The 24025-nt window shown below is 61.5% G+C and overlaps 1 protein-coding gene across 6 annotated transcripts in view; it reads right to left on the bottom strand.

Moving 5' to 3' along the window:
* The window catches only part of SHANK2 (SH3 and multiple ankyrin repeat domains 2), a 314515-nt gene that overhangs the window by 24603 nt on the left and 265887 nt on the right, over window positions 1–24025 (bottom strand). For all 6 annotated transcript variants that reach the window (XM_053923687.2, XM_053923683.2, XM_053923685.2 and 3 more), the window contains 2 exons: window positions 2584–2719; window positions 1439–1519 (listed from right to left, as the gene is read on the bottom strand). In XM_053923687.2, coding sequence (XP_053779662.1) covers window positions 1439–1519; window positions 2584–2719 — 217 coding nt within the window. The remainder of the gene's footprint in view (window positions 1–1438; window positions 1520–2583; window positions 2720–24025) is intronic.

The raw sequence follows: 24025 nt of genomic DNA, 5'->3' as shown, positions 1-24025 counted from the left end.
ACCTCTGGCTTTCTTTCCTGCTCAGCGACGCCCCTCCTGCACCCACCCTGGGGGGAAACAGAGCTCCCCCAGGGCAAGTGCCAGCTGAGGGCGATTCACTACTGCTCAGGGCACCTGCACAGGGTGACAGCCCAGGGTGGCCAAGGGCTCCAGGGCCTGCGCAGCACCCGTCGGTCTCAGCTGACCCCGCCACAGACCCTCTGAAGGTAGGCTGCCTGCTGGTGGTCCCTCTCAGGGGACACCCGCCACAGGCCCTCAGGACCAGCTGGGCAGAAGTCACCTCCTTTGGGAGGGGCAGGCAGTCCTTCACGGCAGACCCACCAGGCACTACCCCAGGGGGAGCCCCGGTGAAGGTGGGGTCCAGGGAGGGTCAGAAGGAGAAGGAACTGCTGGTTCTGGGCAGGGTGGGTGGCACCCAGCAGGGGTGCTCTTTCCCAGAAAATTGGGAGCACGGCGGCCATGATGGGCGCTGGTGGGGGGGCAGCCTGGGCCCGGGATGGCGGTGTGTGCCCCCCATGGGAGGAGTGAGGGAGACCCCCCCCCAGGGGAGCTTCCAGGAGGGAGAACCACCCATGCATTCTGGGGTGGGGCTGGGGGAAGAGGGACCAACGTTCTCCCACAAAGGCCGCGGCCATGGGGGAGGGATGGCCGTTACAGTCCAGCCTGGGGTGCTCAGACCTCAGTCCCCATCCAGCTGGGCCTGACGGGGGTGGTGGCCGGGCGCAGGGCTTGCTTTTGTCCTCGTGGGTGCCCACTCTCCCTGCCCAACCAGCCTGTCCATGCCAGTGTCTCTGCCCGCCCTCCCCGCCCCTGGGAGGGACGGCGCCTCTGGGCCGCACGGCAACTCCCCAGGACAACTCCTAACCCTCGTCGGGGGGCTCACGCCACCGACTCCAGGACCACCCTCTTTCGGCGGCCGCTGTGGCCCACCGGCCCCAGGGCCATGCTGTCTGTGCACCTTGCTGGCCTGCGCGACGGGGTCTGAGGGCCGGAGCCCCTCTCTGCTCCTGGCAGACCTTTTGAGAGGGCGCCAGTAGCTCCCTCAACCTGTGAGCAGCCCACCAACACGGCCATGCCCACCGCCGCCTGCATCAGACCCCGGGGCGGAGGTTGCTTGTCTGAGCCACTACACAGGGCCTGCAGGCGGCTTCAGGGGCAGCCCTGGCCTGCAGGGGGGCTATTGTGGGGACACCATGGGGCAACTTACCTTTATCCACTAGTGAGAGGCCCAGAGATTCAAAACAGAACAGTGTTAGATGACCCAGGAAGAGGAAGGGCAGAGCCAGTAACCCCGCCCCGAAGCCAGCAGGTGCGTGGGACAGGCCAGCGTGGGGGCCGGGTGGGGGCCAGCCAGCAAGCCCAGGGCCATGCACGGGTGGGGGCGCTGCAGAGGCTTCCGGAGGCGCGTGCTGGGGTGGGCAGGCGGCTGGCAACTCACCGAGCTCCTCCAGCTCCGAGGTCATGGACTTGGAGCGCAGCGTGAGGGCTGTGGTCGGAGCGCGCTTGGGGGGCGGGGGCGCTGGAGGGACAGATGGGGGAGACGAGGCCTGAGACCCACCCTGGTCACCCCTGGTCACCCCTCCCTGGTCGGCCCCCCTTCTGGAACCCCCCAGGAGGCAGGCTGCCTGCAGCCTTCGATTTTCTGCCTGAAAGGCTGAGGGCCATTCACCCCCCTCCTCCCAGGCTGGGGACAGTCACCCTGCCCTTGGGGAGTCCCGAGGCTGGGGGTGTCTGTGGGCCTCACATGGGCCTCAATGGGCCGGGACCAGGCGGGGAGCACAGAGGCCCCCTCGGGAGGCCCCTGGCCCTCTGCACTGAGCCTGCTGCCGGTCTGTGTGGGCCCGGCTGGGACGGCAGAGGCACTGGCGGTTCCAGCAGCCTGTGCAGCCCTTGGCTGCCACCCGCCCAGCCGCCGAGAAGCCCTCCACAGGGCAGGGATCTCCTTTACCCCCCACCCCGTCACAGCAGGGACATGGGCCTGTCACATGTGCCTTGTCCCCTCCCAGCCTCCTCCCCGGTTCCCTCAGGCCACAGGCTCCCTGCCCACAGTTCACCACGGCCTCTTCCAGGCAGCCCTTCCTGATATGCTGCTTGTTCTAGCTCCTGAGTCCTGGCTGGGGGTGCTTGTTGGGGTGGGTGGGAAGGGTGCACCCTGCTCTTGGGAAACACAGGGCAGCTGGAAGGACCCAATGTGTTATCCCAGATCCTTCCCTGCCAAGGGGATCTGGGGGTGCAACCGGCCTGCCTTTGGCCCCCCTCTGCAGGCCTCGCTCTGCTCCAGTGTCCCCCAGCTGTGGCCTTCCTCAGGAAGGAGGGTGACCCCATGTCCCTGTGGGGGGCCAGCAGGCTCTGCACAGTGGGGTCCATGGACAGTTGGGCTGGACAGGGGCCCCCGGTCTCCGTCTGCCAAGCCCAACCCTTGCCTGAGGCCACCTGTGCTCCCCGGGGCGGGCTCTAGGGTCATGTCCTAAGCTCCCTCCGCTTCTTTGCCTGATCTTGGGGGCCTGGGCCTCCCAGGGAGGAGATGGGGACCACCTGACAGGGCCCACCCCTCCCATGGGCGGGGCGCCAAGGGGCACCCACCTTTCTTCCTGGCGGTGTCGTCGGGGTCGAGACTCCTGGTCACCGTGACCACCTTGAGGACCAGATGGTTCCCGCCCTGGCGGATCATGGTCACCACCTGCCGGTGACCAACCTTCACCACATTCTCGCTGTTAACCTGCGGGCACGAGAGGGCAGCTGTGAGGAGGGAAGCCCCCAGGGCAGAGCCGGGGCCGCGCCCACAGGGGCAAAGACAGGCAGGCGTCCTGAGCCCACGTGGTTTGGGGACCACAGGCGCTCTGGGGACCCCTGGGAAGGCGCTGGGGCTGGCTGCGGCCCCAGGGCTGGGTGGCCAGGGAGCTGGGAGGGCAGGCTTCCTGCGGCCAGGCACTGTCCCCGAGCCAGCACTGGCCGGGTTCTTTCTGATGCACGTTCGCAGGTGCTCCCTGGGGCCAGCGTGGGCAGCGTGGGGCCCCTGCACTGCGCTTTGCGTTGCCGTGGTTAGGAGGAGACCGACGCATCATCGCTTTGCGTGAGCTTGGGGAACACGCATCACATGATGTGGCCCACTTCCTGTGGCCACCTTCCTCCTCTGCCCCTGCGAAGCTGCGCTGGCGCGTCACTGAGCACCATGGGTCCCCCCACCTGCTCACGGGCCCTGCTCTGGTGCCTTGGGGGCCCCCAGGCTGCCTCCCCCACGGCCGGCCTCAGTGGTGCTGGCCAGTTCTAGGCCCCTTTCAGAGCCGGTCACCACCCTTGACCCCCGCCTTGGTGAGCAGGACGGGTGCAGGAGCAGAACCAGACGGGAGGAGCATCCAGCAGGCGGGCGGCCGGACCTCAAACCCCAGTGGTTACTAAACCTGGGCAGTGAGGGCGGACAGGGTGGGGCGGCGGGCGCATGGACCCCCAGCTGTGCCTTCTCCTGGCCACAGGTGCCGGCCCGGCCCCCACAGCTCCCGGGGTGGGTGGGTGCTGGCGTGGTGCAGTGTAGGGAGCAAATGTGACACGGTGGCAGCCCTGCCGGCCCCTGTGACGTCCCGTCCCCATTTTGCTGCAATTCTTTCTCCTGCTGTGAGTCCCTCGGAAGGCTCTCCAGTGCAGTGTAGCCACAGGCCAAGTGAACAAGGCTCGGGAGTTGTCACGGACCTCACATATGGCTCACCGGCCCCCGTGACAAGCACTAGGCGGCCAGTTGCCCACACTGACGACAGCGGACGGCATGCACAGGTGGACGGGTCTGTTCCAGGCAGAGACTGGTGCGCAGTGGGGGACCCAGGGGCTGGGGGCAGAGCAGACAGGGCAGCGTCCCTGCCCTGGACGCTGGGCAGTGGGGCCAAGAAGGGGGAGGGAGAGGTCGGGATGGAGTCACAGCTCCCGCGGAGGGACGAGTGACCGCAGGGACCAGCAGCCCTCCCGGCGTCTGAGCTGAGCAGCTCTGGGTATGTGTGCCTAGCAGATGAGAGGACCACAGGACAGGCAGGGGCCCTTGCTGGGCACGGGAATGTGGCCACTGTGCTCCCCAAGTAGACACTGGCTTTTAGGTGGCCCCACTTCTGCCACTAGATTCAGGGGTCCCTGAGGTCTCTGGGCTCCAATCCTACCTCCCTTCTCCTAAGGGCCAAGGGAGCCCTGGTGTTGGAAGAGGGGTGCCCTACAGGATGGGGCCCAGGGGCAGGGGCCATGCCCCAACCTCCCTCCACCTGTGGGGAGCGCCTGCCTCGGGTGCCTCACATCTGCTGAGTCCCGGAGGTTCCTCCCGGCCAGATGTGCTCAGCAGGGAGCCCCGCCCCCAGCGGCCCCCCTGCCCCTGGCAGCAGCCCGCCACAGAGCCCGCGCTGACCCTGGGCCCCATGCTCCCCTCCCTCACCCCTCAACCACACTTATCTCAAATTCACACCCTGCTTTGCAGCGTAAATAAGCTTAGGGTGGAGTTCTTCCCCTCAAACAAGAAACACTCCCCACTCAGGGCTGCGGGCTGTGTGGTGTCGTGGGCCCGCTCCCAGGGCGCAGGTGAGCATCCTGTTGTGACGGGGGGTGGGGGGGCGTGGAGGTGCCACCTGACGCGTACAGGATGCCCGTTGACACCCTCCCACGATGACAACACAGAGGCACAGGTGCCATGGCCACTTGGGACAGACGAGACCTGGATGGAACGAGCCGGGAAGGGCACACCCAGAGACATTCTCCTTCCTCCAGTGGGAGGGGATGGAGCCTGCCTGCTCTGAATTTCCCAGCCTTTAACCGGAGTTCAGCCTGCAGGCGGGGCTCAGGGACCAGCGACCAGCCGCCCTTCCTTAAAACAGATGCTCGAAATCGCTTGTGTGGTGCCGGAAGCCCGGGCCCGAGGGCACGCAGTGCTCGCTGTTTCCTGAGATGCGCGGGTTGGCATCTCGATCGTTCACGGGGTCCGGTGACCCTCAGAAAGCCCGGACCTGCAATGCAGGCACACCGCCACCGGGAAGGCGTGGGCCTCGATCTCCTGCCGCATTTACGGAGGGGGGGGCCAAGTACCGAGGCTCCGGGACCCCAGTCTTGCAGCAGAGAGAAACCGTTCACAGGCCCGGTTAGCTGTGAGGGCGCCTGCAGCACACCCCACGCACTGTCCCCACGTGCGCAAGGGTGCCTGCAGAGCGTCGGGGGGAGGGCAGGAACCCAGGCCGGCGGCCACTCCAGCTCGGGGCGCTTCTGTGAGGAGCAGAAAGGCAGGCCGCCCCCCCCCCCCCGCCCCACCCACTCCTGTAGCTTTCCAAGTGATTGTCTTCTTCCGCTTAAATTCTCATTTAGGACATCAGACTGCGAGCACGAGAGGCACACTTCCACAAAGCAAGCTCCTCACGAAACCGAGAGGCCCCGGCCCCTTCCTTCCGAGTCCATCACGGCCTCTCCAGACTCACTCACGCTGCAGCCGCGGGGCTCCACATTCTAGGTGCTGCTGCTGGCACCCCACAGCGGGAAGTGATTTCGCTGGGGTTTCCCGACGGTGGAGTTATGGCAGTTTGGACAATTAGCTCTTCTTTGTGGACGCACTTACAGGGTGCTTAGCAGCATCCCTGGGCTCTACCCAAGACGCCAACCACGTCCCCTTTCCCCCCAAATGTGACAGCCACCAGTGGGTTCAGACCCCGCGCGAGGTGCCCTCTGGGAGGTCAGAGTCGCCTGCACTTGAGAACCACTAAGAAGCTTTTTTCTTTCATCCCCCCGCCCCCCGCCCACCACGGCCCATGGCGTTTGTCCTCCGGTTATAGTTACAGGGTAATTTTAATGAGATCGAATTCGGGATTTACGTGGCTCCTATGTCGGAATACCCACTCACAGCTTCCCGACGCGGCGTGGGCAGCGACTGCTTCGCCTCTTCCTGTGCATTTTGTGTTCCCAGGAGAGAAATAATTTCCTGTTGTTTGTTTATTGGTTTCATCCTCTATGTACTTAACTAATGCAAATCCACATACTTCCTAATTATGTAAATTTCTTTTCGGAATCTTTAAATACATCGAATATTTTGTGGTCTCCTTGAAGACGAAGCTACTGAAGCCACGGAGGGCGAGGCTCAGCTCTCTCTCACCCTCCGTCCCCCTTGCCGGTGCCCTCGGAATCCCTCCCATTCTTCCTGTTGGATCTCCTCAATCCTCGACTCCCTATATTTATTTTTCAAAAACCTCATTTTTGGCAAACGACTTTCTGTAGCAGCTTCTCTTAATAAAAGGCGTTTGGGAGATAGTTTTTTTTCCTTTTTCAGACATTGTCTATTTGAAAATGGCTTTATTGAACATTCCAGTGGTGGCTGGACTGGGTATAAAATTTGAGGTTGCCTAAAATTACTCCAAGGTCAAGTAAGCTCACAGGCCTAACTCTTCCGCACGCGACAACTAGGAAGTCGGGTCAAAGTGCACCCCCCACCCCTAAACTCAAATACACACAGTTCCCTGAAAGCTCTGGGGAGTTTAAAAAAAAAAAAAAGGCAGGCTTGGGATGGGAGCAGACAACGGGAAGCTGTGGGCCATGGATGCGGTGTGGTGTGGGTCCTTGGGACCTCTGGCGGTCTGTCTTCCCCAGACAGCAGACGACAGAGACCGGGTGGCCGCAGCTGCCGGAGTGAGGGAGAGTCCCAGAGGAGAAAGCCTGGGGCGGGGAGGAGTTCGGTGTGCTGGGGGCGTCTGAACTGTCACGCGTGCCCAGGGCCCACACAGAGCGGCCTGCAGGCGAGGCCAGAGTGCCCGCCCTGGAATGCGAGCTGGGCTGCTGCAGGCCACACGGCTGGCCCTCCGAGTCGGCCAGGGCAGTTCCAGCTATGACACAGCGTCCGAACCCACCCGAGAAACGCGGGGAATCCAGAGCCCACAGCGTGGCGCCCACAGCACTCAGGGGGCAACACAAACCTGCCCCCTGACCCCACAGGTGACCAGGGTGACGGAATTATCTCAGACACGGGCTGTGAAGCAGCGATTATGACAACACTTGATTAGGTAAAGGAATATGTAATACGCAAAAGATATGAAATCTCAGCAAAAAATAAAAGGTAAAAAAAACGAGTGGAAATTTTAGAGCTAAAACATATAACCCCTAACATTTACATACGCGCCGGATGGACTTCCTAGCAGAATGGGGACGACTGGGCAGAGTGGACTTGAAGGCACAGAAGGAAGACTGAGCCCCCATGAAGCAGAGCGAAGACTCTCTCTTCTTTCTTTAATGCTCACCCGAGGACGGGCTCCCTGACTTTGGAGGGAGGGAGAAACACCGATGTGGAGAGAAATATCCATCAGGTGCCTCTCGCACGCGCCCCGACTCGGGACCGAACCTGCGAGCCCAGCACGCGCCCTGTGACCGGGAGTCGAACCTGTGACATTTTGGTTTTCGGGACGACGCTCCAACCACTTGAGCCACACGACCAGGGTGAACACAGATCTCCGAAAGCGAGCCGAGCCTTAAGGACAGTCCAGCATGAAGACGGTCACAGCCCCGTGAGGGGAGGAGACTGAGGTCCCCGACCAGAGCGAGCCATCGGGTCAGGAACGAAGGTCCGAACGGCTGCGGGCTTCCCGTCACCAACTGTGGAGACAGGAAGCGTCTGGGACAACACTTCCCAACCGGGACAGAGAGGAAACCGAGAACGCTACGTCTGGTGAAAGTATCTTTAAAGAATGAAGGCAAAGGGAACAAACAATACATGAACATAAGAGAACGTGCGGCCGGCCAGCAGGACGAGAAGCGAGAACGGAGAGGACTGACCCTAGGTGTCCAGGGCGGGTGATGCCGGAGAGGGTAAGTGCCGAGGGGAAATGTAAAAGAGCCTTTTCTTTCTTGTTAAACAGACGTGTCTGTCTGAGGCTAAGTAGTACTGGTTGTGAGGTTCACAAGGAGAGCAGAGTGACGCCTGCCACAGGTGTGGCCGAGAGGAAGGCGGGCGACACGGGCAGCCTCTGCCTCCGCAGAGTCCAGGGTCCCGCGGCCGCACAATCGGAATCCCGCGTGCGCCGAGCGGCTGAGGGTTGTGCTCTAATCCCAGAGCCGCCGCCGGAGAGAAGACGGTAAAGGGGCGCAGCCAGACGCTGATAAATCACCCCAAAGTTCTGAAACTGGTCAAATAACCCAGAATGCAGCAGGAAAGGGGACGGCAGACAAACACAGGACATAAACAGGAAGCAAATCGCCCGGCAGACCCACATCGAACAGCATCGTGGTTATGTTAAATGGTACGGGATGAAACTCCAGCTAACAAGCAGATACTATATAAAGGATCGAAAAGAACGACTAAGTCCCAGCTGGTGTGGCTCAGTGGATTGAGCGCGGGCCTGTGGATTAAAGGGTCACTGGTTCGATTCCCAGTCAGGGCACACACCTGGGTTGCAGGCCAGGTCCCCAGTAGGGGGTGCATGAGAGGCAACCACACAACGATGTTTCCTTACCCCCTCTCTAAAAATAAATAAATAAAACCTTTTAAAAAGCCTGAAATATGTGTCTGTGCATTTGACTTACAAGGACACAGAGAGGCTGGGTGAGACGCCCCCACAGTGGGCCGGCCACACTCACACCAGGCAAAATAGACATCCGACACCCTGAAACAGCTTTGGCAGTTCCTCAAAATGGCAACAGGACCCAGGGACTCCACTTCTCGGCCTGTTCTCGAGGGAAGTGACAGTGTGTGTCCACAGATAACCTGTCCCCAGAAGGGCACCGCGCACTGTCTGTGACGGCAGAGACGCAGGGGTGCGAGGCCCGGGCAAGGTTGGGCGGGGCCTGAGAGTTCTCCTCCGAGTGACAAACGTCCCGCAGCAGCCGCTGAGCCCTGGCGGCGGTGGCACCACCATCCCCTGGCTGTGCGCTTTGACAGGCTGATGTGGTGGCTGGAGGTAAGTCACACCTCGATAAAGCCAGTTTTAGAAAACAGACCTCAGGGGCGGGGCAGGACGGGAAGGCCAGAGGGCCGTTCGCCATGACCCCAGAGGTGGCTCATCAGAGGCTGTAAGGGCCGACCACACCTGTGCACCCGATAACGGGCCTCCGCATCAGGGAGCGAAACTCGCTGGACGGAGGGACGGCCGCGCAAACGCCGCAGGAAGTCTGCACCGCCCTTCCTCACACTGACAGGCCAGCTAGACCAAATCAGTGAAGACAGAGATGGGAGCCAACACCTGGAGCCAGCGGCTGTTTGCGGAACACTGCACCCTGCCGGTTGGAGTGCCGGTTCCCCACGGTGCCCCGAGGTGGGAACAATCAGGCGGAGAGGAGCCGCAGCTGGGCTGTGCTCCGCTTCTTTCAGTCCCTGAGGGTCTGGCTCCCGTAGTGTTGCTTCATAGGGAGTCTCCCTCCCCTCCCTGCTGCCTGCTGCCCCCCCCCCCCCGCCCCCATGAAATGCGGAGCCTTGTGGAATAGTCTCTTGGTTCCCAGTTTTCTGTTTTCACCTGAGACTCAGGGACCCTTTTGCACCAGGAGACTCTTGCCCTTGGTTGGAGAAAGCTTCCTTCGGTTACCGCTCCGACGCGGCCTCTCTGCCGATTCCTCTCCGCGGGACCCTCGAGGCCCAGGCGGGCCTTCCGGACCGGTCCTCTGGTTTAATCCTCCTTCCTCTTCAGCTGTTCACATCTTTCTCTCCTGGGGGGCACTCTTTTCAATTCTCACTCCCAATCCACCCATCGAAACCTCCCTCTCTGCTACAATATTTTTAAATCGCAGTGCTCCTGTTTGGCTCTCTGCTACTTCAGGAAAAGGGCGTTTTTTGGTTTTACTTCAAGGATGGGCTAGACCAGAGGTGGCAGACACCAGGCCCGCGGGCCGAATCGGCCCTCCACCTCGTTGAATCCGGCCTGGCACCTCGTTTCTACCCGGCGGCAGCAGCGCCGAGCTCTCGCTTCACTGTTACGGAGCAGTTACAGTTTCGCAGTCCTGAGGTTACATTTGGGCCTTTGAAGGCAACCGAGGCTGACGTGGCCCTGGTGACGATGAGCTTGACACCCCGGCGCTGCACTCTGCTGCAGCGACCCTTCTTTGTTTCTAAACAGCCCCTGTATTTAGGAATAGTTTTCGATTTACAGAAAACGGGGGACAATAGCACAGAAACCCGGTACACCCCACCCCGTCTCCCCTGCTTGGTGCCCCCCGCATTAAGGCAGACGCGGGTCACAGTGAACGGGCCACCGTGGACACATTAGTATGAACTGGGGGCCGTGATTTATTCAGATTTCCTTAATTTTCACCTAAGGTCCTCTCATCCCGGGACCCTCTCCGGGGCCCACACTGCACTCGGTGGCCCTTCTCCTGCGGCGCCCCCTGGCTGTGGCAGGTTCTGACAGCCCGTGTTCTTGAGGACCTGGGCAGTTTGAGGGCCCTGTAGCACTTTCGTGGGATGTCCTTAATGGGACCTTTTTTGTCACCATGAGCCTGGGGCTGTGGGTGTGGGGGGAGCCCAGGGGTGAGGGGCCCCGCGCGTCAGGGCGCACACTCCCCGTGCCCCTTGTCCTGTGACGGCTGCCCCGCTCGGCCGCCCAAGCCGTGCTTGTCAGGGTTGTCCCTGCCCAGCTCCTCTTCCCTCGGCTTTGCACGCGGCCCTCTGGAAAGGTGTCACTGTGCCAAGCCACACCTTGGGACTGGGCAGGTATCCCCCACCTCTGTGAGGGCACAGCACCCCGAGAAATGTTAGGAATTCTGCAGGGGGGCATGGGATGGGTCTCTTCTCCGCGTCTGTCTGTCCACTCAATTGTTTATTTTCGCCAGTAGGACTTGTGATACTTACTGCATACTTTGGACTCTAACCCAATACTGCTTTATTCTGTTGCCAGACTGTTCCAGCTTTGGCCACCGGGAGGTGCTGTGTCCCTGAGAGGTGCCCACTCTGGTTTCCACCCACTTCCTGCTCCCCAGACGATGCTCGGTGGCGCCCCCTCGCGCTCACTGCCGGCCCTTCTCAGGTGCCCCACGTCTCCGACCCTGGCCTGCTGACAGGTGAGACGGGCCGCCCTGGGCTCTCCGTGAGTGAGCGGCGATCATCGCCGCCCAAGGGAAGGACAGCAGGGTTCCCTGGACTGCGCCTTCGTCAGTGCCTTCTCTTGGCTGACCATCTGGCTCCTGCAGGCGGACACCAACACAATGACGGACTCCCCGTCCTGTTTACCTGCCCGGCCCCCGTTAGTCACCATCTAGCACGACGCCCGCCGGAGAGTTGCAGGCTGACAACGGGCATGTCCTCACTGGCACGAAGTCACTGAAAAGCGCTTAAGGTCTCTTGTGCTCCTAGTAGATGTGACTTCTCACTTGAAACGCTTTCTCTGTTAATGCCACCGACTGACTGTGGTGGTGCTCACTCATTTTGTTGAAATTGCTTTTGATGTTTTAGAGATTTAAAAACATGTTGATTTAATCATGCATTAATATTATGTGAAACAGTCACCCAATTTTAAAGTCTAACCTACGGCCCTGGCTGGTGTGGCTCAGTGGATTGAGCACAAGCCTGTGAACCAAAGGGTCGCTGGTTTGATTCCCAGTCAGGGCACACGCCTGGGTTGCAGGCCAGGTCCCCAGTAGGGGGCGCACGAGAGGCAACCACTCACTGATGTTTCTCTCCCTCTCTTTCTCCTTTCCTTCCCCTCTCTCTAAAAATAAATAAATAAAATCTTTGAAAAAATAAAACGAATAACAAACAACAAATAAAGAAACGTGATACCTGTGAGTGCAATAGAACAAGGTGTGCCTGTGTACGTACTTTGAAAAAATTGAGCTGGAACTCACGTGATGTAAAATTCCCCCTTTTAAAGCGCACAGTTCGATGGCGTCTGGTACATTCACGATGCTGTGCGACCGCCACCGTGTCTAGTTCCCAAAGTTCTTCATCTCGGCAGAAGGAGACCCTGCACCCACGGGCCGTCCCACTCGTCCCCGCCCCCCGCCCCCCGCCCCCAGCCCAGGCAACCCCCAGCCCACTCCCGATCCCTGGGCTGCTGCCAGCCCTGAGCATCTCACACCAAAGAAATCACACAACCCACGCCCTTGGGATCTGTCTTCTGTCGCTCAGCGGGACGCCGTGGAGCGTGGTCCGTGTGCTGGTGTGTCAGAGCTTCCTTCCTCTTCCTGGCCGAGTAATAGCCCATCGTGTGGGTTCTCGGGACCGTTCTACGTGACGGCGGGGGACCTGAGGCAAGGGGCGCGGACCTGAATGAGGCCACAGGGCCGAGGCGGTCTCAGTGAAGACTCTGCAGACACCCAGCCCCTCCCGCGGCCATGGGGACATGACCGGCACCCCCAAGTGCAGGCCATGGGACGTCACCACGCCTGGCCACCTGGTCCAGGCACTGGGGCTGAAGCCCACCACGCCCACTGGAGGGCACTGTCCCAGGAGACCCCCTACCCTCCCAACTTGTGCTGAGCTGGCCCCATGTTGCTGGAAGCCGGGAGCCTGGGCCTGCCGGAAGTGGCGGGGTGCAGCTGGCCCCCCATCCCGCTGCTTTTTTTTTTTTTTTTTTTTTGCTTAAAGTTCAGTCGTTGGATGGTGCTCAGCACGAGGCTCAGTCTGAAATAAACCAGAGCCGTACCCACGTGTGGGCGGGCTCTGCGGGCTGGAGGCGGGCTCAGCGGCGGGCGGAGGGTGGCAGGTGGGGGCTGGGGGCAAGGTGTGGGCACTGAAGCCAGTCCCAAACCTGGAGCTGTGTATCTGGTGGACACACGGACGACTGCCCCTACCCACCTCCCCCATGACCGTTGGGGCCAGGCCTGCTGACGCGTCTCAGGGTGGCTTGGGGTCAGGCATCCCCATTCAGCTCTGACTTCTCGAGCCAGGGAGCCACGGGTGGGACGAATGGGGGACGCTTCCTCCTGCAGAGACACACACAGTGTGTGTCTCCTGAGCCCCTGAGGGCCGGGCTCTGTGCCGAACCCCAGCTAGGAGAGGGGACCCCCAGCCAGGAGGCGGGGAGGGTGCTGGAGCGGGGCCTTGCTCTCTTCGCCCTCTCTCAGAAGCTCCCAGGCACTGGGCTGCGGGGCACACAGTGTGGAAGTGTTTCCCCAGGAGCCTGGGGTGCAGGCGCTGCCAGGCGTGAGCCCACGGCTCTCCTGTGCTCCAACCTGCCCCCCTCCTGACGCTCCCGGACTCTGAAACGAATCCTTTCCTGGCCTCCCTGGAAAGTGGGGAGACAGTGGCACAGTTCCAGCAATGAGACCGGGCGGCTATTGCCTGGGACTTCTAGGGAACCGGCTTTTCTAACAGGTGCGGGGGACCCACCCTCAGAGCCCTGGGAGGGAGCGCAGCCCTGCAGCTGCCACCTCGGTGACAGCCCTGGGAAGCTGGTTCTGGACTTCCGGCCCCCGGACTGTGAGAGAAGACATCCCTGTCGTTCAGTGGCCCAGTCTGCGGTCATCTGTGTGGCCGCACCAGTACACGATGCGCTCAAGCAGCCAGCCGGTGCCCTGGGGGGCTGGCGGCGGTGGTGGGGAGAGCAGGTACCACCGACCACGGCCTTGCCCAGGAGCCTGGAGTGGGCACTGGCTCCGTGGGTCCCAGGTCAGTTAGCTGCCGGCTGGATTTCGATTCACAGGGCACATGAAGGGCCCCACAGACCCCTGAAAGGGCGGCTGAAAGAGGCCGACTGGCTTTGGAGCGGAGCAGCAGCCATCTGGCCACACGTCCAGCACACCCATGGCCAGGAGACCACAGAGCGCGGGGGTGGGGGAGAGTGGGGACCAAGGTGTCACCGTTGTCTCCAGGGGGTTGCAGCCTGCACTGGGCTGGGGTCCGCTGTCATCCCTGCCCCACCGGACCTGCTGGCTCCGCCTGGGGACACAGCCAGCTGGGCCTACAGGGACCCTGGGAACGTCCATCCTCCAAACGTCCTCCAGCCCCCACCACGGACGGCTCAGCTGTGCTGGAGCCATCAGGTCGTCTGAGGCACAGCCTTTGTCCCGAGGGGCTGGGCCCAAGACGCCCTGTGGAGCAGAGCCGCCCACTCAGGACTGTTCTGGAGACACCTGTGAGCCAACCTGAGGACAGGACGAGGTCACAGTGGACAGCTGCCCCGGGGCCCTGGGGGAGCCTTCCTGGCCCTGAGGTGACTCGAAGGGGGTGGGGCCCCCAACCATCAGTGTCCTGGCTGGGGAGAGTGTTGGCTGGGCCAGGAGGAGGGAGCTGGGGAGACAGTTCTAAAGCAGGAAACAAATGGGGGGGCAGGAAGCCAGTGAAGGGGGGACCCACAGAATGAGCACCTACAGTCCCCATCAGCACCGCCCCATGGGTGGAGCCGGCCTCCAGGGACAAGCCCAGCGCTGCACAGAAGAGAGCTCTCAGAGGCAGGGACCTCCCACCTGTGTCCGGGGTGCCACCCTGCTGCTGTCTCAGGACCCCACCCCCCAAACGAGTCAGCCAAGAAATGTCCATTGGCAAGGCAGCCCCTGAGCCGTCCGGCCAGCGTCCCGAAGCCTGCAGGGCCGCTCTGCAGCGGGCCAGGTTCCAGCGAGCGTGAGCGTCGGCTGGGGCGGCCACCGCCCAGCTCACCACCACCGCGGGGACTTCGGCAATGGCAACGGCAAGGGCAAGGAGCTGTCTCCCAGTCTGGAGGCTGGAGGTCAGAAATCAGGGTGTCGGCAGGGCTGGCTCCAGCTGGGGCTGAGGGGGCAGCACCCCACCTCGGACTCTGTGCCACACAGTGAAGTCACGGTAAAGCCAGGCTGCAGGCCACGGGGAGGGGTGCGGGGAGGGGGAGGCGACCCCAAGGCCTGGGGAGCTACTCCAGCACACTCCCAGCACAGCTGCGGGCTGTGGGCCGGTGGGCGAAGGGCGAGCAGAGCCTGCGGGTGATCCCTGTTGCCTGTCCACCTGCCCGCCTGACCGCTGGGGCTCTGGTTTCCGGTCAGTGACCATGACCGGCCCTGGGCCCTGTCTGTTTGTGCCAGAGCCAGGGAAGGAAGCGAGCGGCTCCTGCGGTGCCTGGGCACGCACTGTCCGCACAACAGAGCGGCCTGCCCAGTGCCACTTCGCGGGGCCATCGGCCTTTGTGCGTGCGTCTCACCAACCAAGCCGCCAGCCGCTCCCGCCACCCGGCCTCTGCTTCTCCGGAACCCGCAGCCATTGCCGGCCCTGTGGATAGGTGGGCACGCAGGGGGCCCCTGCACAGACGCAGCTGGGAAGGCCCTGCCCTCTCCCCCGTGGAGCGTCTGCCCGGAGCTCCTCCACGGAAGCGGGAGCCCTCCCCTCCGAGCCTCCTTTCCTCCCTCCGCTCACGGCTGCCCGGCCAAGATGGGAGAGTGAACGTGACCCCCACAACCTGCTCAGTGGACGGCTGGTGGTGCGGCGTGGCTTTTCCCGACACCAAACGTGTCATTCCCACAGCAGTTCCCTCCCCGCCAGCTGGGGGTCTGACGCTGTAGAGCTGGGGGCACACGGACCCCACGGGGTGAAGGGCTCTGTCCCGTGAGACGGCCCAGCTCCTGACTCACCCGCTGTGGATGGGGTTCCCATGACCCCCACCTTGGGTTTGATAATTTGCTGCTCAAGAAAGCGCTTTACTTACGATTATCGGTTTATCTTAAAAGATATGACTTGGGAACAGCCAAGTGAAAGACGCCCAGGGCAGGGAACGGGGGCGGGCATCCCAGCGCCCCAGCTCCCCAGCCTTGCGTTTCTGAGTTTCAGAGGCAGATGCATTAGCTGGGCACCATCGACCGACGGGGTCACTGGCCAATGGTGAGTGAGCTAAACTCCAGCTCCCCTCCCCCGCTGGGTCCAGAGGGAGGTGGGAAATGAGTGTGAGAATTAATTGTCTTTTTTGGCAAACAGCCGGTCCTCCCGGCCTGAAGCTCTCTAGGGCCTGTGAGTCTCTCACTGGCACCCTAAAGGCAGTGAAACACCAAGGGTGTGGGAGCCCCGTGCCAGGAACCCGGCCCAGTGGCCCCACACTTTCTCTGTCGCTCCACAGCTGTGACGCGGGGCGCATCTCTCCTGCCAGCTGCCGGCTCCCTGCCCCCTGCCGAGGGGGAACCTTCTGGGCGGAACCCTGCCTCAGTGCGTCCCCATGGGCAGGGGGGCCCAGTGCCACATCCCCTTCCCGCTATTTCTCAGCCTGGCGGCAGGACCAGGCGCTCGAAGAGGAAAACAGCTCCGTGGTGACCCCAGTTTGCATAACTGACCTGAAAGACGAGTGCTGGCTGGTCTCCCCGCGCAAACGACCTCTGCCCCTCTGCCGCAGAGACACGCAGGCCCCGGCAAACGGCTCGGGGACGGAGCCTTCGGCCTGTCCCTACGAGCCCCTGGAAGCCCGAGTCCCAGCTCCTCCAACTACACCTTTCTCAACGCCTCAGACACAGCCAGCAACCACTTCCTGCTGTCGATCACTGACCCTGCCTTCCTCCCCCAGGTTGGGGGGCTCTCCTCCAGGCCCCGGGTCCAGCCCCCTTCCTCCGCCCGCTCCTGCTCCCCCCCCCCCCCACGGCCACCGGGCTGGGACCTTCAAGGACTTGCCGCCCTGCAGTGGGAAACACTTGCCCTGTTCAGTGGCAGGAAGCGGGAACGTGCGGGGGAGGGGCCATGAAGGCACAGGCAGCGTCTGTTAGAGGTGCGCCACCCCCCTGCCCGGGGGCTGCGCCCAGGGGGCAGCTGTGCAGTGACCCTACTCCAGGTGCCCCCCCCAGGGCGAGAGGGTCTCAGGCCACACCCCTGCAGGGCCCCCGTGTGCCTGAACGACATGCTGAGGGGCCCTAGGAGGGGTTGAAGTCCTGCCAATGGGAGGGATCCGTCCCCTGGCCCGGGGCAGCAGGGCAGTGGCGGGGCTCCAGCCAGGGACTCTGGAGGCGGCCGGGTGGGCATTCCTGCCTGGTGCTAACTCCGGCATTTCTCTGAGTCACGTGTCCTTGTTGGAGGGAACTGTGAGCCTCCCTAGTGTCCTGAGAGGCAGAGGCTGTGGCCTTGGGGTGTGCCCCCAGGCCCCAGCGCAGGACTCTGGGTGCCGGGGTGGAAGAAGCCAAGGGAAGGTGTGCTTGTGTTCCCCTCAGTCCAGGGCTGCCTCGCAGCCAGCCTGGAGCCCGTGGGGGCCCTGGGCCCCTCCCCCACACGGCCAGTCATTGATGCTGGGGCGTGCAGGTGAGGCCGGGGGAGCAGGCCTCTTATTTTAAGTTCGTGGACAGAGCTCTCAACAGTCATATGAGAATGCTGTGCCTCATTCAGCCACAAGCCCTGGGCTTGGAGAGTGACTGTGTTCCACCCCGGGTCTCCCCAGGCTGCGGTATTTGGGCTCCACCCTTGTGATTTCAGCCCTGTGGCTGGGTCCTATGTATATTACTATTTCTTCAGATTGACTTTTTTTTTTTTTTTAAGACTTTATCGTTTAGAGGCGGTAAGGGAGGGAGAGAGAGAGGAAGAGAAACATCAATGTGTGGTTGCCTCTCACGTGCCCCGTACTGGGGGACCTGGCCCGAAACCCAGGCATGTGCCCTGACTGGGAATTGAACTGACGACCTTTCAGTTCACAGGCCGGCGCTCAGTCTACTAAGCCAGACCAGCCAGGGCTGATTCTGTTTTGTTTTGTTTTGTTTTTTTAACAAACAATATGAAAACTTCAAATCCCCTTGCCTCCCCTAAGCAGCAGCACGAACAGAGTCCACTCCATGACAGGCACCAGACCCGTCTCTGTGGTGACCTTGACAGTGAGCGTGTCTCCTCAGAGGGCAGTGGTCACCCTGCACCTCCCAGCGCCACTTGCGGACACAGGCGCACACGGTGTACGGGGGACACGTCACCCGTGCTCGTCCGCCTGGCCCTCTGTGTGCAGGAAGCTGAGTGCCCCACCCCATTCTCGCAGCAACAGCCTGGGGGCCCTATGCTCGGCCTGTCTGCGCTGTCACCTCCCCAGCCTGAGGCACGGTGGGGACACCTCCCGGGCTCTGCACCTTTACTGGAGACACAGACAAGCCCAAGAGCAATGAGTGGTTCTGGGCGGCGTTCGGGGTCATGCTTCCTGGGGGAGAGAAGCCCGGATGGCAGCGTGCTCACCGGAACAGTGGCTTTGACTTTGGCTTCGAAGTAACAAGACCTGGGTGAACAGATGGTGGGGAGGGGGAGGGCATGTCCAGGGTGCAGCCGTTCTGACGGGGGACGGTGGGTTGGCCTTTCCTGGGGGGAGGGCTGCACTCCAACCCGCTGGGAGCGAGTGTGGCCCGGCCCAGCCCGAGGAGCCCGCCTGGGTTCCAGGCCAGTGGCTCCCCGAGGAGGCGTCAGCCACACACAGGTCTCCCTGCCAAGAGTGTGTGAGTCTCCCCCCACCTGCCACCCCTCCCCCAGCGAACGTGGGCCGAGGCTCTGGCTTTAACACCAAGCTGGGGGAGATTTATAGCTCGATTTAGCTCCTGCACGTCCCGCATCATGACGAGTAATTTATCAAGTGCTTCCACTCAACGGCAACAACTGAAAAATTAATCCCCAAAGCAGATGATTAGCTCTCAGCGGGGATGAGCCACCTCATTTCCCTGGCCCCAGTCCCCAGGAGCTGGTCTGGAAGGCAACTCGTCACTCCCGCCCAGGCCGAGGCGAGGGGACCACTGGCGGGCGGGCAGCGGACCACTCTGCACAGCCGCCGGGCTCGCCGCTGGGCGCCCACGATGCCTGTGGCCTGAGGTTCTCCCCAGCTGTGCGGCCAGAGAGCGGACCTTGCTCACAGGGCAGACGAGCAAGGGGCCAAGTCCACCTGGACAGCCTGGGGTCCACCTGACCTCTACCCGGGCCCCGGGCCAACATCTGGATGAGCTTCCTGGGGCGGCCGAGACCACGGACCCTCACGGTCCCCGTCCTGGAGGCTGGAGTCCGAGCGCCAGGTGTCACGGGGCTGGTCCCCCTGAGGCCTCTCTCCTGGGTGAGCAGATGGATGGGGGTCCCCTCCCGGGGTCCCCCCACAGTCGTCCCTCTGTGTGTGTGTGTGTGTGTGTGTCCTGACCTCCTCTATTTATGTAACAACTCCAATCATACAGCATTAGGCCCGCCCTAGCGACCTCATTTCAGCTTCCGTCTTTAAAGGCCCTGTTCTCAACCACGGCCACACTCCAGCGAGCTGGGGCTATGGCTTCAGCCTATGAATTTGGGGGCAGGGACACAGTCCAGTCAACGGCAACCTCCAAGAGTTCTCTTACGCTGACCGCTCACCCAAGCTGTTCTTCCGATTCCTTTCTCGCTGGAGGTCAAGCCCATGGGATGTGTGCGGAAGGGCAGCGAACCAGCCCCTTTCACTAACAGCTTTGTGATCTTCAGCAAGACGTGCCCCTCCCTGGGGACACAAGTGGGTTGGGCTGGACAACTGGAAAGGTCCCTTGTGCCTCCACGTTCTCCAGTTTCCGTGATAATCTTGGTGATGTGGAATTCAAAGGCAGGATGTGTGACGTGTCTTCCTGTGGGTTAACACCCGCTGCTAGAACTGACGCCACCCCCGTGACTTAAGAGCTGAGCCATGCGGGACGTTGTCGCTCACCCAGGCAAGGCCCCGAGAAGGGGCTGCTCGCTCCCAAGGGGCGATTCAAGGCCCCAGGTGCTGCCAGTGCCACACAGAGCCTCTGGGTTGGGGCCTGTCTGTGCCCAGGGGCGGACGGGTGAAGAGTGTGCAGACGGCTCCTGGAGGCCAGAGCTCGGGCACACGGGCCAGCCTCCCGCGGTGCAGGGGCACCGGGGCTGGGCTGCGCGCTGAGGGGATAGCAAGCCGGGTGGGGCAGGGAAGTTGCAGTCTGAATAAGAGAACCTGGGGGGCTGGGGGCCGCTGGCAGCGGGAAGTCCCTGGTGTGGGCTGCAGGCTCCTCGTGGTCTCTTGGGGAGAAGCAGATGGCGTAAACGACCTGTGTCACACACACTTCCCTGACCTGCCGGCCACTTCTGACACATTCCCCTTTCCTCCCAGGACCTCGGCTCTGATGTGATCCCGTGGGCGCCCGCCCTCGGACAGACCCGAAGGTCAGCGACACACCAATCGCGGCTTCCTGTGGAGCTCTGCAGAAGGTTCTAGAACTGTCCTCTTTGGGTGACGGGCTTCCTAAGAATCCTACTCTCTGCCACGGTAAGAACTTGAGGGGGTGTACGCAATCACACGTTATTTTAATTCAGATTTTGTATTTTGGAACATTTTCAGGTTTACAGAAAAATTGAGCAGAGAGCGGTCCCCCTCACCCTCACCCACCAGTTCCCCCATAACAATTGCACGATTGTTACATTTGTTACAGCTGGCGAACCGATACTGTACCTTGTTAACGAAGTCCAGCCCGACGTGAGGGGTTGGCCGCTGGTGTTAGACACTCTATGGGTTTGAACGGGTGTGTAACGTCCTGTATTGTCACTGCCAAGTACAGAGCAGTTGCGCTGCCCTAAAGTCCTCTGTGCTCCGTCTGTTCACCGCCCCCCCTCCCCGCCCCCAACCCGCGGCACCCACTGAGCCGTTCACTGTCTCTGTCACTCTGCCTCCCCCAGAGGGTCCCGCTGTTGGCACCACTGCGTGCGGCCTTGTCAGATGGCTCTTTCTCCGGTGACATGCACTCACGTTTCCTCCATGTCTCTTCGCAGCTGCACAGCCCATTTCTCTTTATCACTGGATAATACCGCCTTGTCTAGAGGGACCGCAGTGTATTTACCCATCTTCTGCTGGAGGACACCCTGGTGGCTTCCAGGTGTCGCTGATTATGGAGCGAGCTGCCGTGAACACGCGCGGGGAGCCCGAGGGTGTCTTCTCACAGCCGCGGCTGCTCTGACTCATGCGGACCCAACAGCTTCCGTGTTTCGAGGACTCCTTATGCCCCAGGCGCACGCAAAGCTCTGCTCCTTCGCCCCATGCTTACTGAGCACCTCCTGCAGCCGGTCTGTCTGGGTGGCCGGGCAGGTGGCCCACCGGTCTCAGGCCTGAGTGTATTACAGACAAAAAACAGACGCGCACACAAACCCACTAGCACACAGCGAGTCCCCAGGTAAGCTCTGACCCCAGGCCTGCTCACCCTACAGACCCTGCCGTGGAAGTTTCTGGAAGCCTGTTCTCGAGGAGCAGTGGGTGCACTGAGTGATCAGCTCTGGCTCTGAGGCCCGAGGCGGCCCCGGAGGCTGGGGGCCCGGTGTCCTGAGTTCTCCAGATGGGAGAGGCCAGGGAGGCAGCACGGATGGGGAGGGGGCCTGTGGGACAAGGGTGGGGGACAGTGAAGAGACTCTGCCTTCACAGCCATAGCCCCACGACCCCACGAGCTCCGCCACCACTCATCACAGCCCCTGAAAGACAAGCAGAGAGCCCCCTACCCCTCCCCAGGGGCCCACCCGCGGCTGAGATCCCTCATGATTTTGAGGGGTTGGGCCTGGAAGCTCCCAGGCAGGCAAGCCGCTTTCCAAGGCCCCCAGCTGCCCAGGGGCTCGAGAGAAGCAGCGCCCCCGGGGTTGGGGGTAGGGCGCCCCGGGCACGCGTCTCCCGCAGCCGAGGGGTGGAGGCCGGCTGACAAGGGCGGCGAGCTGGGTCTGAGTCACTGCTACTATTTGAACACGTTCCCCCTTCAAAATGACAGTCTTGGCAAATATGTTAAATACCAATTGAGACTAAATGCCTCCAAGAACTCCGATCATCCTTCATTGCTGAAACAAAGAAATGCCACACCGAGCTGGAGAACGGAGGCCCAACCGCGGCAGGAGCCCAGGCCCGCTGCCTCTGGCGCTCACGGAGTGGGGCGCGCGTCGCTCGCACCGCCTGGGTCTCTCTGGGGCTCGGAGAGTCACCTCCACCAGGGACGGCTGAGGAGCAGGCCTGGGCCCTCCGTCTGGGCTCCCGAGAGTGGCCGCTCCCTGCAGCCTGGCCTTGCTGGCTCCGGGTCCCGGGGAGGAGACGCCGGTTCCTGCTCCCTGGACGTCCGCACAGGGGCGCCCAGCGGCGTGCGCAGCATCGGCGTGCCCAGCACGGGCGCCCAGTGCGGCACAGCGGCTGCTTGGTGCCCTGGTAAAGGCGCTGCGCCTGCGGGGGCTCCGGCTCCGAACTGGGGTGGGAGCCAGGAGCCCGCCCGCCTGCCTGGGTTCCTACCCGGGGCTGCACCTTCAGCGGGGCAACCTGCACCTCGCTCCCTCATCTGCAACAGTGAACATCGTCAGTGCCCAGCACAGGGGCAGGGGCAGGCCTCTGAGAACCTTCTGGAAAGTGGGCTGGGCACAGACGGGCACCTCCCTCCTGGAGACCCCGGCGTGTGCGGAGAGCCAGATTCTGGGGTGGGCAGGGGGCGAGCGAGCCGAACGAGACTGTCCCCGGTGTCCTGAGTGGGAGATGGGCAGAGAGACGGTGCCAACCTAGAGCCGCTGGTTTCCTGGAGGGCGGGCCTCGCCTCCGGGGCGCAGTACGCACCTCCGGACAGACGGGCGCGCGAGCACGCACATGGCTCTGGGTTTTTCTTCAGTGTTAACAGACTCCATTTTTTAGATCAGTTTTAAGTTTAGAGAAACACAGTGCAGAAGGGACAGCGGCCCCATGCTCCATGCCGCTAATCCTACGCAGCGAGCGACATCCCCACTCGCAGCTCTGCTCCGCACTTTTCCCACTTCCGACCATTTCCTTCGGACAACTGCGCCTGCGCACGCAGCGCACGTTTTGCGTCAACCGCCCTCACGTGGTGCGCCTGCGGGAGCTGAGCCGCAGGACAAAGTCCTAGTTGGCCGGGTCAAAGGGCGCTTGTCTGTAAGGTTTTAGTAGGAACAGATGGGTTGTCCTCCAAAGAAACACCACCATCCCCTGTCCCGGCATGTAAGAGCGCCCTCCTGCGCTGCTCCTGCCCTAAAGGTAGACAGACAGCGGCCCCTGCCTCCCTGCCGCGGGCTGCCTGGCCCAGGGCAGCACACCCTGTGGCCTGGAATGAACAGGATCCTGCGGAGACCAGGGGCCCCACGTCAGTTGGCGTGCTGGGCAATCACCGCACACAGCCGCAAACGTAAACTTAAACGCACCCGGGCAAAAATACGACACAGTTAGGGAGAATGTGCAAAAGATTTGCAAGACTGGAAACGCGGCTGAGAGCGTGAGAGGCCCGGCCCGTGGAGAGAGCCCCAGCAGGGCGGGCGACCCAGCGCGCTCTGGTTGAGATGCCGGTCCTCCTCAGAGGCACAGGGTCAGAACGCGTTCGCTCAAGCTTGGCGGAGAACGAGGAGCTCATGTTGGGTTGAGATGGAGAGGGCAATGCCTAGGGTTGCCAAGACACGACAGGGGAGCGAAGCAGGAGAGTGAACCCATCTCCGAACCAGGCCCGCGGCTGTCGACAAAGGGCCGAGGCCAATGGAGAAAGGATTCATAGCGATGTCTCTGCTCTCATCATTTCTGCTACTTCATTTGGATGAGCCTGGGGAGAAGTTTATCCATTTTTAAAGAGATTTTATTTATTTATTTATTTATTTATTTATTTATTTATTTATTTATTTATAGAGAGGGAGAGGGGAAGTGGGGGGAGAGAGAGAGAGAGAGAGAGAGAGACTGATCGGTTGCCTCTCATGCACCCCAGCTGGGGACCTGGCCCGCATCGTGGGCATGTGCGGGGACCTGGAATCAAACCAGCAACCTTTGGGTCTGCAGGCCAATGCTCAACCCACTGAGCCACACCAGCCAGGGGGGCTCATCCCTTTTATTAGTGTTCTCAAAGACCCATCTTTTGGGGTCATCATTTTTCCCTGTGATTTCCCATTCTCTATTTCTTCGATTGCTGTGATCCTCCTTATTTCCTTTCCTTTGGTTCCTTAGGGTTTAATTTATGCTTCTGTTAGCCGAAGGCTTTGATTTAAGCTCTTCCTTGTTTTCTAACAGAGGCACTGAGGGCCATGGGGTTCCCCCAAGGGCGGCTTTACTGGCACTCTGCACATTTTGATGTGTTGAGTTTTCATTTTTTTCAGCTCAAATACTTTCTAATTTCCCATTGATTTCTACTTTGACCATTATTTGGTACAAGATTATTCAGTTTCCAAATATTTGAGGATTTTCCAGAGATCTTTCTCTCATTGGTTTCTAATATATGTAATTCCATTGTGGTTAGAGAAGACATTTGA

Source organism: Desmodus rotundus, chromosome 5 (assembly GCF_022682495.2).
Source record: "Desmodus rotundus isolate HL8 chromosome 5, HLdesRot8A.1, whole genome shotgun sequence".
NCBI lineage: Eukaryota > Metazoa > Chordata > Mammalia > Chiroptera > Phyllostomidae > Desmodus > Desmodus rotundus.
This window is presented reverse-complemented; position numbering and strand designations above follow the sequence as displayed.